This window comes from Balaenoptera ricei, chromosome 10 (assembly GCF_028023285.1).
Source record: "Balaenoptera ricei isolate mBalRic1 chromosome 10, mBalRic1.hap2, whole genome shotgun sequence".
NCBI lineage: Eukaryota > Metazoa > Chordata > Mammalia > Artiodactyla > Balaenopteridae > Balaenoptera > Balaenoptera ricei.
The window spans coordinates 40588907-40604521 of record NC_082648.1 but is presented as its reverse complement, the minus strand read 5'-3'; the positions used below and the strand labels follow the sequence as shown (position 1 = coordinate 40604521).

Sequence of the window (15615 nt, the reverse complement as noted above, 5' to 3'; positions counted from 1 at the left end):
GCTCCAAAAAAGGATTATGTTTGAAGTCTCAAGTGACTTACCTCCTTGCATCTTGCATTTGCTTTTGGTAAAGCCAAATGTTACGTGTTCTTCTGAGAGTTGCTTAGACTATTCTTTCTTTGTCCGAAATGGTTCTAAATAAAATGTAATATACCCAGTGTTTTATTGTTTAATGAAGCCCCAAAAAGAAAAGTGCCTTGCCTCATTAAAAAAAGCATAAATTCTTGTAACTTCCAAATAAACATGTAGAACAGTGAAAACTTCTTAACCTTTTTTCTGTAATTTCTTTTTTAAACCATAAATCAGTTTAAACTGAAAGTATGGGATTTGAAGGAGTTCAGATAATTATTTGGAATATGGATTTATTTCTGTTCATTTTATGTTGTCTAATGACTGTGAGGTTGTTCAGGCTCAGACAGAAGCTTTTCTTTGAAGATATATTTATTGGGGAAAAAGATTTGTGGGGGACTTTTGTGTGTGTTAAATTATTTTTAAAAATCAACTCTTTGCGTTCAGTTAATCTAGATTTCTTGTAATTTGCGTTAGCTGAGTTGCTTAATGGCTCCTTAGTTTATTCATGTTTTATTTATAAGTATAAAAAAAATTTTTTTTTTTTTTTTTGGCTGCGTTGGGTCTTTGTTGCTGCACGCGAGCTACTCTTCGTTGCAGTGTGTGGGCTTCTCATTGGGGTGGCTTCTCTTGTTGCGGAGCACGGGCTGTAGGCACACGGGCTTCAGTAGTTGCAGCCGCGGGCTCAGTAGTTGCAACATGTGGGCTTAGTTGCTCCGCGGCATGTGGGATCTTCCCGGACCAGAGATCAAACCCGTGTCCCCTGCATTGGCAGACGGATTCTTAACCACTGTGCCACCAGGGAAGTCCTAAGTATAAAAATTTATTTCAAGAAAACATTTCGCTATGAGGTATCAGGAAGGAGGGAAATGTTTCTAACTTTTCCTGCATTGGCAGACGGATTCTTAACCACTGTGCCACCAGGGAAGTCCTAAGTATAAAAATTTATTTCAAGAAAACATTTCGCTATGAGGTATCAGGAAGGAGGGAAATGTTTCTAACTTTTTATGGTTTAAGTCTCTTTTAAAAAAATTTTATTGGATTATAGTTGATTTACAATGTTGTGTTAGTTTCAGGTTTACAGCAAAGTGATTCAGTTATACATATACATATATTTATTCTTTTTCAGATTCTTTTCTCATATAGGTTATCACAGAATATTCAGTAGATTTCCCTGTGCTATAGAGTAGGTCCTTGTTGGTTGTCTATCTTGTATATAGTAGTATATGTATGTTAATCCCAAGCTCCTGATTTATTCTTCCCCCCACCTCATGTTTCCCCTTTTGGTTGAAGTGTTTAGGGTACCACAAATAAATTGGTGTTCTCATAATTCTTGGTGTTCTCTGGAGGTCTTTAAGTAATGGGCATATTTCTTTATTTTCCCTTGGTATGCAGTGTAACCTCCTACACCAGTTTATCTGCTTTACTTTCCTCCCTGTGTTATGATAATACAGTCAGAGCTTTTTAAGATGTAGTTTGTTGGGACAGTGAAAATGAACTAAAATGATTGAGTTAATATCCACGACTCAGGTGTGGTATTCCGCTTACGGTTTCCCTTCCCTCCTTCCATTTTACCACCCCTGAAAACAACATACTGTTAACCCCATAGTATTGTGGATTAGGTTACTTGGTGTAGTGGGAAGGTGGAGTCAAGATGTACATTGAGGGGTATTCAAAATTCCAGTCATTAAAGTGCCAGATAACACAGCTTTCCTGTATATAGATCACAGTGGAGTTGGTTGGCAAAGATGTCTCTTACAATCTAATAATCTGTAATGATGCTTCATTCTTCATATTATCTACTTGAAGAATTTTCATAGTAGCCAATTTATGTTTTAATAAAGAGGCATTTATTTTAATTATGGTTTTTAATACTGTAGACAGTCTCTTCACAAACACTAAAAAAGAAGACCACCATCATCTTGAATATAATATTAATGTCTAAGGGATAAAATAATGTTGTTTATTTTCTTCATATAGAACATTGCAAATTTGTTTTTTCTCTTGGGTCTATTTTGCCACCAAATGCTCAACTAGTTCTACCTTTTCTGATCACTCAACTATTCAGATTTGAGGATAGCTCTTTCTCATAAGGAATTGTCATGCAGCACAGTACAAGGTGTATCTTGTTAGATCAGTAACATTATACTGACAATGTAATTGAAATTTACTATGTACAAAAAAAGATTCAAGAAGAAAAAATTTAGTGTCTCTTTACCTTTGCATAGATAATTGCTTTATTTATTGTGCTTTTTAAAATTAATTAATTAATTAATTTATTTATTTTTGGCTGTGTTGGGTCTTCGTTGCTGTGCATGGGCTTTCTCTAGTTGCGGCGAGCGGGGGCTACTCTTCGTTGTAGTGCGCAGGCTTCTCACTGCGGTGGCTTCTCTTGTTGCGGAGCATGGGCTCTAGGCACGCGGGCTTCAGTAGTTGCGGCACGTGGGCTCAGTAGTTGTGGCTCGTGAGCTCTAGAGCACAGGCTCAGTAGTTGTGGCGCACGGGCTTAGTTGCTCTGCGGCATGTGGGGTCTTCCCGGACCAGGGCTCGAACCCGTGTCCCCAGCATTGGCAGGAAGATTCTTAACCATTGCGCCACCAGGGAAGTCCCTTCACTGTGCTTTTAACAAACATTTGAAACTGAATGAAATGCTTATGTGCATATTGAAATGTCACAGTGTAGGATGTTGCTAGCATTGGCACAAAGTATTAAAATTATTTTGTGAAGATTGGTGCTTGTATTAAACTCTATATAAGATTTTGAAAATACTGGGGCATGTTATTTAATGAATGCAGCCCATTGCTTCAGGGGATCTGTGCAGTGTAGATACTTTACCATGATTATAGTTACAAGTCCTTATGTAATCTGGTTCTCTGCTAAGTGACCTCATTTCTTATTATTCTTCTGATTCACACTGACCTTACTATTCCTTGAACACGTCAAGCATATTTCTGTCTCAGGGCCTTTGCATTTGCTCTGACTCTACCTGGAATACTGTTTATAAATTTCTGTGACTGATTTCTTCCTTTGATTTAGGTTTCTATTGAAATATCACCTTTTTAGAAATGTCTTACCTGTTCTTGCTGTTCCTCCTCCATCACTTTCTATTCTCTTATCTTTAATTTTCTTCATACTACTTGACTAGTTTGTCAGTCTTTCAACTGTAATGTAAGCTTCACAAGGGCATGGACTTCCTTTTATTCAGTGCGGTATCTTAGTGACTGGAGCATAGTAGGTGTTTAAGTCAATAAGTGAATTATGTTGTAGATGTATAGTATGTGCTTTTCCCTAAATTCAGTATTGGGACTTGAGGGGGAAAAAAAAGTAAATAATGAAAACCATCTCTGGAAAATACTTACACTCTTAAAAACTGGATAGAATAGGAAACTTTAGCAAGATATCCCATTTCACTGTTCTGGTTACTTCCTTGTGGTTTTTCTAACAGGTATTAGGAGTCAAGGGATATGTTGGAGTCCTATTTAGAGGTCCTCAAATGTTTTATTTCTGGCACTCTATAAGTGACACAAAAGTGGCCTTCTGCTTTCATATCCCATAGTTTCTCTATGCTGTTATTTACGTATATGCCCCATAATTTTCCAAAATATACTGTCTGGTATTTGCTTCACTCAACTCCTCTTATGTATACTTTATAATTTTCTAGAATATTATTAATGAACCATAATTCTTAATTATCGTGAGGACGCTGCCAGAGCTTTGACAGAGCTTCTGGGAGTCTAGATACTACTTTGAGAAACATTTGCCTCATTGGATGTATTTAAGATTTTTTTTTCTTTTATAGACAGTTCAAGAGGAAGAACGAGAGATTTACAGACAGCTGCTACAGATGGTCACAGGGAAACAGTTTTCTGTAGCCAAACCTACCACACACTTTCCTTTACACTTGTGAGTCACGGAAACATTGTTCAAATGAATTTAATTCGACATTTTGTTATTTGATATTGAAGTTGTATTCTTCTCTTGCTAGGTCTCGATGTCTTAGTTCCAGTAAGAATACTTTGAAAGACTCACTGTTTAAAAATGGAAACTCTTGTGCAACCCAGATCATTGGCTCTGATACTTCATCATCTGGATCGGCCAGCATTTTAACTGCCCAGGAACAATTGTCCCACAATGTGTTTTCCATATCATCTTATACCCCAGATGTTGTTGCATTTGGATCCAAAGATTCTGATCCTCTCCATCAACCCCAACATCACCACTCTCTTTCACATCAGCCAGATAACTTACCAGCTTCAAATACACAATCTGAAGGTAAAAGTGGTGTTGTATAACTGTATTTTGAACCCTAATAGCAAATTAACAGTTTATTGGATCCATGTGAATTATAGGCAAGGTAGTAATACACATGTAACTTAATTAAGATATAAGATACAAGATACCTTAAATACATTTAATTCAGTTAGCTGTGCCACGAGTAAATGAAGCATATAATAAGTAGCTTACTTTTTTCTTACATGGAGATGCAAATGATTTCCTATAATATTTTATTTAAAAGATTAACTTCCTGAGCAGTCTTGTGTCAGAATATATTAAGCCCAATTACTTCAGTACTGTCTCTGTTTCTAGTACTTTACAATGAAAATTAAGTACTCTGAAGTTCTAGAAGTTTTGGAACATCAATTAAGAACTGAAGTAGAAGTTCTTAAACAAGTACTACTTATAAAACCTGTATAGTAGGTTTATGCATTTTGGAATGGTCATCGGCAAGTTTGGGAAACAAAGTTTTCTACCTAACTTTCAGCTAACCAAAATATTCAGTCTCTTAGCATTCCAGTTAATTAAAAGGTTTGCTCTGGTAGTTTTTTTTTGTTTGCTTAGTTTTCCCCTTCTTTAAGTATGCGTTATGTGTGTATTTATGGTATGTATTTAGGCATGTAACTTAAAACAAGTTTTATGTTAAGTGGTTAGACATTAGGGATCTTTTGCTAGATCAGTCTCTAAGGCTCTCCCCTCCTTCTTCAGGTTATTTAGTTTTTTTTTTAATCTATTCCTCACTTTCTTAAAATTCTCACTTGGGGATTAAAATTATTGCTGACATCATTATATAGCTACACATATTCATGAAAACTTAAATTTTGTCAGGTGATTTACTGAGAACTATTATTAAAAGCTGTTAATTTCAGAAGCATGCATTGTATGGCAGATGCTTAGATACAACTAAACTGGAACAAATATACTACACTGAACTGTTTAATTACTTTCCTGGTACCATTTATTAAATATTCTAAATGAGATTCTAATCATAGTGCTTTAGAAGGACATGATTTCTTCCTCTATCAATAGAAAATAAATGCTAGAATGACAGAATTTACACTCTTTAGAGTCTGCTACTTCTCACATAGCTGTTGCTCTCTTTCTTTCTGCCTTCCCTCCTCTTCTTGTCCCCTCCCCTCTCTTCCCTTCCTCCTTCCCCTTCCCTCTTTCACCTTATTCAGTCTTGTGGTAGCTCATGAACTAAAGACTTTTGAGAAATCTTGGCACATTCTTGTTTCCCAGGAATAGAAAGAAGAAGCACAGGGAGCAAGCTCAGCCCAGGAGGAGATGCTGAAGGGCGTATATACTTTCTTTTAGAGTGATTGCTTTATTTGTGAGGCAGGCTCTTCACTAAGCCCTATTTATGGCTCAGTGAAAATGGATCTGCCTCTCTTTCTCTTCCAATTTACCTTTATCCTTATGCTGTGTTATGTTTATGGAAATAGAATATAACAAAATATGGGAACTTAAACTACAGACATCTAGAAGGTACAACCATGTGGAATTTTGTTAATAATGATATGCTCTTGTGTTTTATTGTTTAGACTCTGTGATTTTACTCAAAGTGAAAGATTCCCAGACTCCAACTCCCAGGTAAACTTTGGTTAAAGGACATTTTTAACATATTGTTCTCCCTCTATTTAATCACCGTTTCTTCACTAAGATCTAGGTAATATAAAATGGCCTCAACTCAGACCTCTCTTATATGTTGTTTGAATTATTTCAGTAACTTCCTGATTAATCTCTTTTCCTCCAGCCTCCATTTTGTTCTTCATTCCATTTTCCACCATGTTTTCTAATCCATTCTTTGCCTTGTTCTTTAGTCCATCTTCCATTCTGCAGAGTGATCTTCCTAAAATGCTTATCTAATCATTCATTAAACTCCCTCAAGGGTGGCTTATCAGACATAGAATCAAGCCCAAACTCCTAGTATGGTATACAACACCCTTCCTCCACAAGTCTTGCTTCCTATCATGCGTTCTTTCCTTTAACAAGTATTTATTGATAGTCTCTTGGGTGCCAGGTACTAGTATAGACATTGGAGATAACAGCAGTGAACAAAATGAAGTTCCTGCTCTCAAGGAGTCTACATTCTAATTGTAAGGGGTGTAAGGGGAGGGATGGGGGACAGATAGAGAACAAATAAGCAAATAAACACATGCCTGTTGGTGATAAGTGCTGCAAAGAAAAATAAAGCAGGGTAGTATATGGACTGGGGTTTGGGGGTGCTATTTATCTAGGATAGTCATGGCAAGTTTCTGATTAGGTGACATTTGAGGAGAGACACAGTGGAGGTGAGAGAAGGAACCATGTGTAAATACTGGATTCTTTCGTGTGTTTATTCTATGCTGACTTATAAGATGATAGGCATTTTCTTACCTTCACATTGTGTGCCTTCTGCCTGGCATGCTCTCCTTCTCGCCCCTCCACTTGTCTATCGGGCAGTAGTCTTTTTCTTATCTTCTAAGTCTCAATTCACGTGTGATCTTCTATAGGAAACTTGACCCCTCTGAGAGGTACCAAGTACTTCTTCCTCTGTAATCCAATAAGTTGCTACTCAGATTGCTGTGTCTTTGCCATATCTGGCCTTAGCAATTCAATTGCTAGAATAATAATGGTATCAGTTTTCCATTGAGAAGATTAGGAATAATAAAATGTTCTTTCTCATCTCAGTTCCTCTGTGTCTTTGCAGCTCCCTTGTATGTTCTAAACTTTAGATATTTTAAAAAATTCTCCAGTTATAGTTTCTCAAGGAGACTTTATAGTTTAGATGCTTTATTCTTTATACTTTTTTTTTTTTTTTTTTTTTTTTTTTTTGAGTTAGACCTGGGTTCTGATCTTGCCTTTTCCAGGCTTCATGTAACTTTGGACAAGTTACTCTTCTAAACCTCAGTTTCCTTATCAATAAAATGCGAGTATTAATACCTTACTATTGAATTGTTGTGAAGATTAACTTACAGATAAAACACTTATAAAAGTGCTTTACATGTATGTGCAAAAATAGGTGTTCTTTCTTGGGAAAAATTTGATTTCATGTAATGGGTGCTCTCAGTTCTTCAGTTCTGTACTGAGTCTGCCTTTCCTTTATGGAGAATTTCTCCTAGTGACGACTGAAGAGTGAGATGGACAAGAAGTAGTCTTGGGTAAGGCTTATTGGATGATGCTGTTTGTCAAAGTTGGAGCCTGCTCTCCCAAGGCTTGGTTGATTGATTGGCTCTTTATTCTTAATCTCCCAGCATTCCCGCTCGGTTAAGTTCCAGCAATGAAGATCTGCCCTTATTTCCCAGAATGTGCCATGTATTTTATGCCTTTGTGCCATTGTACATTCCAACCCTTCCCCTTCTGCCTGGAATTCCTTTTCTCTCCGTGTCCACTTGTTACACTCTTATTTTGCTTTTCAGAATCTGACTCAGGTGTTATTTTTTTCTCAGGACATTTCTCTGGCTTCTCCTGATAGCATTAGTCTTTCCTTCCAGTACTTCTATCTCTGTACTTTGTTCGGTACTAGTACCTTTGCACTACCACCTGGTGCCCATAATAGTGCATGGCACATCATGGGTACTTAGTAAATAAATCTGTGTTAAATAAATGAATTTCCTAGAAAGCCTGAAATACTCTCTTGAGTAGCCCAAATACTCATCATCTCCATTTTGGCTTAATACTTTGGTTTATTAGAAGACACTTTACAATAATAGAAAGAACACAGTCTTTGGAATTGGACATAAATAGTTTCTGATCCAGGCTCTTCCAAAACAAATTATTCTTTTGAACTCAATTTCCTTTTCTGTACAGTATAAGTAATATTTCCTTATTACACATTATATTGAGTCTTAATTAATTTGAGGATTATTGTGAGGCTTAACTAATATGTAAAACCCCCCAAAGAGAGTTTTATACATAAAGCACTAAGTAGGTGCTCATTAAGTAGCTGTAATTATTATTGCTTCAATTATATGAGAAGTAATGTATAATCTCTGAAAAGCAAACAGATTTTGCTTTTTCTTCTGCATTTTGCTTTCCTGCGCCAGCAGATACCTTGATCCGTTAAAGAGAAGTGTTTGGCCCTTACATTATTTATTTATTCAGTAAATACTGACTGCCTGCTATGTGTCAGGCACTATTCTTGGTGCAGAGGATACAGTAGTAAATACAAAAGAGAAAAATTCCTATCCTCATCAAGCTTATATTCTAATAAGGGGAGCAGACAAATTTGAATAGCATGATCCAGTACCATGAAATTCTGGGTGATTCTTGTCACTTTGTTATATTGTTCAATAAATGTATTCTCACGTTCATTTGTTTTTAGTATCCCGCGCTAAGTAGCCCCTCACAGTGCTTCCACTGATCTCTGTGACTTTCTTTCTTGGCTGTTGTATCAGTCGTTCACTCTGTTAAGGAGGTAGCTACCGACAGTGGGGAGGTAATAGAGCAGCATGTTTATCACCAAACCCCAGAACTAAGGATGATTGGGAATACTAATTCTCAGAAGTTAGGCTAAGGAGCAAGGGGATAATCTCTGAGCCCTTATTCTTGCCTTTACAGGACAGACTGTAGAAATTTAAGAACTGAAAGGGACTCTTATCTCCATGTTTACAAACCCAGAAATTGAGGCCCATGGAAAGCAAGTGACTTGCTCAAGGTCACAAAGCAGCTCCAGGAGATACTGGTCTCTTAAATTGCAATTTGATGCTCTGTTTACTTGTTCTACGTATCTGAAAGTTTTCTTTGGAAAACTGTTCCCTCTTCTTTCATTTGGTTCTATGAGAACTCCTTCAGTTAGGGGCAAGGAGATAAGAAAGGAGACAAGAAAGTCTGAGAAGAGCAAAAGGCTCTAGAACAGAGAGCATACCTGTGACTCTGCTAAGCATTATTCACTTGGGTTGTCAGCAAGAGCTGCATGGAGTAGAACTGGCCTTTCATCTTTGGAATGGAGTTGTATTGCTGATTATCCGCTTTGGTTCGTTGGCTCATTAGCCATTTGATATGGGCTGTTCTGTGGGCGGGGATTTTCAGTATCTAATGTGATGTGGTTGAATGTATTTTTACTCAAGTAGACCTACAAGAAGTCCAAGAACCCATAAGATTTTATTAAACCATTAATAAATCTGTCAATCTGAGCCATTTGGAAAGAGGAATGTTCTAGCTTAATATATTGCCTTGACAAGTGATGTACTCTTTCACATCGTGTTGGTCTCTCTTGCAAGTAAGGAGCATGCTAAACTTAATTTCTCGGCTGAATGTTGGGTCATCTTTTTAACTGTACGTGTGCGGATGACTCATATTTGTATTCCTTTACTTCCCAGTTAGAATTGTTTTATGTAATTTAGGTCCTTTTATTTATTGCATACTTGTAAAGCATTTTTATAAACTGTTTAAATAATTGGTTTTCTTGATGAAAATATTTGATTTTCCTTTACGTCTCCTGCTCATTTGTCACATTTTTCTTTTCCCACCCATAGTCCTACTTTTTTCCAGGCAGAGCTGTGGATCAAAGAATTGTAAGTTATTATTTTTGGTATCATTTTTCCCTCTCTATCACTTTCTTTTCAGTTAGAAGAAATCAATTAGCCAATCACCCTACCTATTTTTAGTCAGTAAAAATTTCCTATGTTTGTCTATATAGAAAATAACTTATAAGTTAATTGGGTTTTAAAGGTTCTATTGGAGTTGGGACATATCTATGCTCAGGTTTATTAAATCTGTAACAATTGTTGAAGCTCAACTGAATTGGAAAAATATTTCAAAGTTAGCTATTGTATAGAAAGGAAAGTAAGTGCCTTTATTTTCACATTGATAAAACTAATTTACTGAATAATCTTTATTTCTGGAGTTGGCAAAATCACTGAAAGTTTAGTCTCTAGTTTCAAGGACTCACTTTGAGTTATCCAAACCCCTGGTCTAGTTGATTTTTTTGAAAGAAAAAAAGAAACCCATATTTCTTCTTCTGGATCATAAATACAATATTTGAACTAAAACCTCGATGATATCTTATATTATTCTCTTCTTTGGGATTCAGTTTCATTTTTGGATTTCTAGAATGAAGCTTCACTTTCTCCATAATCTTAGAAGCATGTTTTTAAAAAAGGACTCCACATTTACGAACACAAAAGTCACTTGTTCACGTTTAGCAACAAACTAGTAATTTTCATTATATCAAAAAAAAATAGGATAATTTCAGTAACACCATGTGGTTTCACTTTGTCTTAAGGTAAATGTAGTGATAAGTTAGTATAAGGATTTTAGACTTTCTCTCTGAGGGTTTTATATTTAATGCTCATTGTGCGTCAGCAATGTTCTTGACACTGAGAGAGTGGTCTGCATTTGTGTCACGTTCCTTTTCATTTCCAAGGACTAGTGTTTATGATTCTCGAGCACGGGAAAGATTGCGCCAGATTGAAGAGCAGAAAGCACTGGCATTACAGCTTCAAAACCAGGTAAAACAATTTTTTTGACATAATAAATGAATAGCACATCCAGGTTGAAACTAATTTTAGAAGGTTACCTGGATTTGGGATCAAAGTTGTTGTAATTACAAGATAGTGTGATAGCATAGCATTGTATGATAAGTGGTCGATGTTCTTGGTCTCTCCAGCTAGTACTACTTAGTGTACATAGACAAATAGTAGATTTCTTTATTCCACTTATTTTGAAGCTCTGTTTTTCAGAGACTGCAGGAACAAGAACATTCAGTACATGATTCAGTAGAACTGCATCTTCGTGTGCCTCTTGAAAAGGAGATTCCTGTCACGATCGCCCAAGAAACAGGAAAAAAAGGTCATAAATTAACGCAGAGCGAAGATGAATTTCCTGAAATCACAGAGGTAAATTATATACTCTCAATTCCTACACTAGCAAGTGTTGTGTTTAGAGAGAATTCTTTGGACAAATTTCAAACATAAAAGTAATCTGGTATTTAAATTGTATTGCATACTCCTGCTTTCATTTGTATTGCATACCAATCTTGGCTTTATTTTTAAAGGATTATTGAAAATTCAGGAAAGAATTATGGGTGACTTTTAGTGATTTCAGTAAAAAAGCATTTAATAAATTTGTGTTTCATTTCATGTGCACTTTTACTTAATGCATGTGTCTGGTACTTTGATATCAAATAGTAAGTTGAGCCTTACCTTTTTTTTTAAGCAATAAAACGCAGAATAAAAATTTGGAAAATACATAAAAGTCTGCATACATTTAAAAATCTGTTCCTTAATTCATTCTTCTGTTTGAAAAACTATCATATAGCTGGTGAGTGTAACACATTTATTATAGTTGTGCTGAATTCCACAGTTTTACATTAAAAAAGTAAAACAAATTTTTCTAGGAAAATGTTTCTAAAAGACTTCACTACCTTTATTCCCTTATTGCCTTTGAGAAAGATTCTATTTCTCAGGAAATTGTTTGGACCAAAGATATAAAATATAATTAGGTCTTCTCATGAACTTAGGAAATTTGACAGCAGAAGGTTATTTCAGACTTCAGGAATAATATGAAACAAGGGTCTGAAATGTACTGAAACAGAGAAGGGAGGACAAGCTAGGATGGAAAGAAGTAATCAGGGAGATTACTGGAAGGAATAGAAACCAAAATATTAGAAGTAAATAGTTGATTTAAGTCTAGGGATTGCATGGAGCTCGGTGAGAGATTGGTATGTCTAAGGCCATGTATGCTTGATCTCTGACACTTCTTGGTTCCCTAGGAAATGGAGAAAGAAATAAAGAATGTATTTCGTAATGGGAACCAGGATGAAGTTCTGAGTGAAGCATTCCGCTTGACTATTACACGCAAAGATATTCAAACTCTAAACCATCTGAACTGGCTCAATGATGAGGTAATCTCACACTAGTTTTTATATTCAAAGAGTAAGTAAACATCAAGTGGAAACGAAAGGTATTATTTCACTGTTTCTCAAAGTGTGGTCCTTGGATGACCTGCTTCAGAATCAGCTCTCACAGGCCTCTCCATTCTCCTGAATAAGTTTGAGGCAGTGTGGTAGAGTTATGTATTTTAAACAAAGATCTCAGGTGATTTTTTTATGTACCTTAATGTCTGAGAACTGCTGATTTATCTTTTTATGTGTTGAAGATTTGGACGCTGAGGGAGAGGACCTTCGCTTATTGGTATTCTCGCTCTGTTTAAGGCACCTGCCCTGCAGTTCACATCTTTTGATCAAATATTTAATAGCTGACCATGTTGCAGCATGAAGGAATACTTTGGGATTTCCATATAGGAATCCATTTCTACTACCCTTTCTGTCTCTACTTAGGTCACTTACGTTATGAGTGGGAAGCTTTCTAAAATAGCCTACATTTATACGTGATATTATTTAAACTGACATAGAAGTTACATTATTAAATATTTGATGTATTGAGTTAAAAAAGAAAAAAGGTATGGCTCTCAGCTCCTGAGAGTTCTAATTATTTTATGTAGATTAGTTACCTTAGAATCTTTAAACTGATCTGTCCTATTCCTAAATCTGTAGGAGTCTACAGGTTTAGGAAGGATATTTTCACAGCAAAAGAAGAGAGCTGGGTTGGGATTTTTTCCTATTTACCTGCCTCCTTTCTTAGGCCCACTAGGAGCATTCCTGCCTGATATCTTTGGTGTACTCAAGCTTCATAGCTATGGATACTTTTTAGATGCTCAATATAGTAAGCACTAGATATTCTAGGTACCTGTATACTGGCCTTCTATGTTTAAGACCTTCCAAATACTAATATTGGCCAACGTCTGTTGGGCATTTACCTTATGTTATGCAGTATTTTTTTTTAACTCAAATACCTTTTTTTTTTTAAACATCTTTATTGGAGTATAATTGCTTTACAATGGTGTGTTAGTCTCTGCTGTATAACAAAGTGAATCAGCTATATGTAAACATATCCCCATATCCCCTCCCTCTTGCGTCTCCCTCCCACCCTCCCTATCCCACCCCTCTACGTGGTCACAAAGCACCGAGCTGATCTCCCTGTGCTATGCGGCTGCTTCCCACTAGCTATCTGTTTTATGTTTGGTAGTGTGTATATGTCAGTGCCACTCTCTCACTTCGTCGCAGCTTATCCTTCCCCCTCCCCGTGTCCTCAAGTCCATCCTCTACGTCTGCGTCTTTATTCCTGTACTGTCCCTAGGTTCATCAGAACCATTTTTTTTTAGATTCCATGTATATGTGTTAGCATACGGTATTTGTTTTTCTCTTTCTGACTTATTTCACTCTGTATGACAGACTCTCGGTCCACCCATATCACTACAAATAACTCAATTTTGTTTCTTTTTATGGCGAGTAATATTCCATTGTGTATATGTGCCACATCTTCTCTATCCATTGGACACTCAAGTTGCTTCCATGTCCTGGCTATTGTAAATAGTGCTGCAATGAACATTGTGGTACATGTCTCTTTTTGAATTATGGTTTTCTCAGGGTATATGCCCAGTAGTGGGATTGCTGGGTCATATGGTAGTTCTATTTTTAGTTTATTAAGGAACCTCCATACTGTTCTCCATAGTGACTGTATCATTTTACATTCCCACCAACAGTGCAAGAGGGTTCCCTTTTTTCCACACTCTCTCCAGCATGTATTGTTTGTAGATTTTTTTGATGATGGCCATTCTGACCGGTGTGAGGTGATAACCTCATTGTGGTTTTGACTTGCATTTCTCTAATGATTAGTGATGTTGAGCATCCTTTCATGTGTTTGTTGGCAATCTGTATATCTTCTTTGGAGAAATGTCTATTTAGTTCTGCCCATTTTTGGATTGGGTTGTTTGTTTTTTTGATATTGAGCTGCATGAGCTGCTTGTATATTTTGGAGATTAATCCTTTGTCAGTTGCTTCATTTGCAGATATTTTCTCCCATTCTGAGGGTTGTCTTTCGTCTTGTTTATGGTTTATTCTAAGTGTTTTATGTGTTCTACTCATGTCATAGTCACCACAACCCTTGGAGGTAGATACTGTAATTTTATCATCTCCATTTAATAAAGAAACAAGGCATAGAAAGATTAAGAAACTTGCAAGGTTACATAACTAGTAAGTAGCAGAGCCAGGATTCAGACTCAAGCATTGGGTCTTATCTATTATGTCATACTGCCTCAGAATCTTAAATTGGATCCCATTTTAGGATTAGATGTATAGGATTTGAGAACCATGTCATGTCCAGTAGGTTGATCTTCTATGGGGCCAGCTGAACTAACCCCACGGTCTTTGCCATTGGTGAGTTTATAAGATATAAATTTCAGAAGTTCATCACTCCCTGAATAATATCTTTGACAAAGAATAGTAAAGAAATTATGGTTTGATACTGTCTTGCTTTAGGGGAAGCATCCCTTGCTTCTTGTGCCTCAGAATAGTGATATTTGAACATTGGGTCAAATAACAGGGGAAAAAAAGAGCTCACCAAATCAAAGGGCAAAATGAAAATCAAAAACAGTCATAAGTATCCACCAATTAAGTGTTTTTGATTTGGAGATATTAATCTGTGGTCTTTTACCAGTTTTTGACTGCCACTGCTAAATGGGGAAGAGTCAGTTATTCTATAGGAATTGTAGCTCGTGTTTGTTGTAAATTATGCAGAACCTTCTAGGGGGCAGCAATGAGTAGGATATGAGCTGAGTTCTAGCTATATATTCTGGTATTACCTCAGTGAGCTCCCTTACAGAGGCAGCATTCATCAGGACATATTTTCCATTCCCTGGGCCCACCAGAGGCTGGATTTTTACCAAACAAAGTTCATGGAAATTACATTACTTAGAAGAGACAAGGGAAAGGAACGATTCCTTGCCTACTTTATCTCTACCACACCTACCCATAACTTTTGTAAGGAGTACTTGTCTTCTGAGTTCAGGATAATGTTAACCTTGAAAGCAGGTGCCAATTCACATGTCCATAATGATGATGAGAACTGTTATAATAACTACTTTAATAACTATTTTAACTATTTTAAAAAGCACCATTTTCAAAGTACTGCATTTCTCAGGCTTTTAGAATTACTGCCCTTGAGAAGCTAATACCATTCTGAAGGGGAATTAGTAGATATCCTTAATTATTCATAATCATTTTAAAATACTTAATTCCATTTCTCAATTGTGAACTCTCAATCTTTTGCAAGTAATTTGCTCTCTTCAGTGCTCTTCTCCTTCCCTCAAACAGATATTTTCATTAATAACCATTTCTTTTCTTTTTGTTTCTCATGTCAGTTTTATAGGCTGCATTAAAGTTTTCTCCAAAAGAAGGTGGTTGACACATTATTTCTACTATTTTATAGACGAGGAATATAAGATCCT

General features: G+C 36.3%; 1 protein-coding gene across 3 annotated transcripts in view; it reads left to right on the top strand.

The window, feature by feature from the left end:
* Positions 1–15615, top strand: part of SENP1 (SUMO specific peptidase 1) — a 57173-nt gene that overhangs the window by 19960 nt on the left and 21598 nt on the right. For all 3 annotated transcript variants that reach the window (XM_059935770.1, XM_059935769.1, XM_059935768.1), the window contains 7 exons: positions 3869–3972; positions 4055–4341; positions 5889–5937; positions 9804–9842; positions 10694–10778; positions 11010–11165; positions 12041–12172. In XM_059935770.1, the coding sequence (XP_059791753.1) occupies positions 3869–3972; positions 4055–4341; positions 5889–5937; positions 9804–9842; positions 10694–10778; positions 11010–11165; positions 12041–12172 (852 nt within the window). The remainder of the gene's footprint in view (positions 1–3868; positions 3973–4054; positions 4342–5888; positions 5938–9803; positions 9843–10693; positions 10779–11009; positions 11166–12040; positions 12173–15615) is intronic.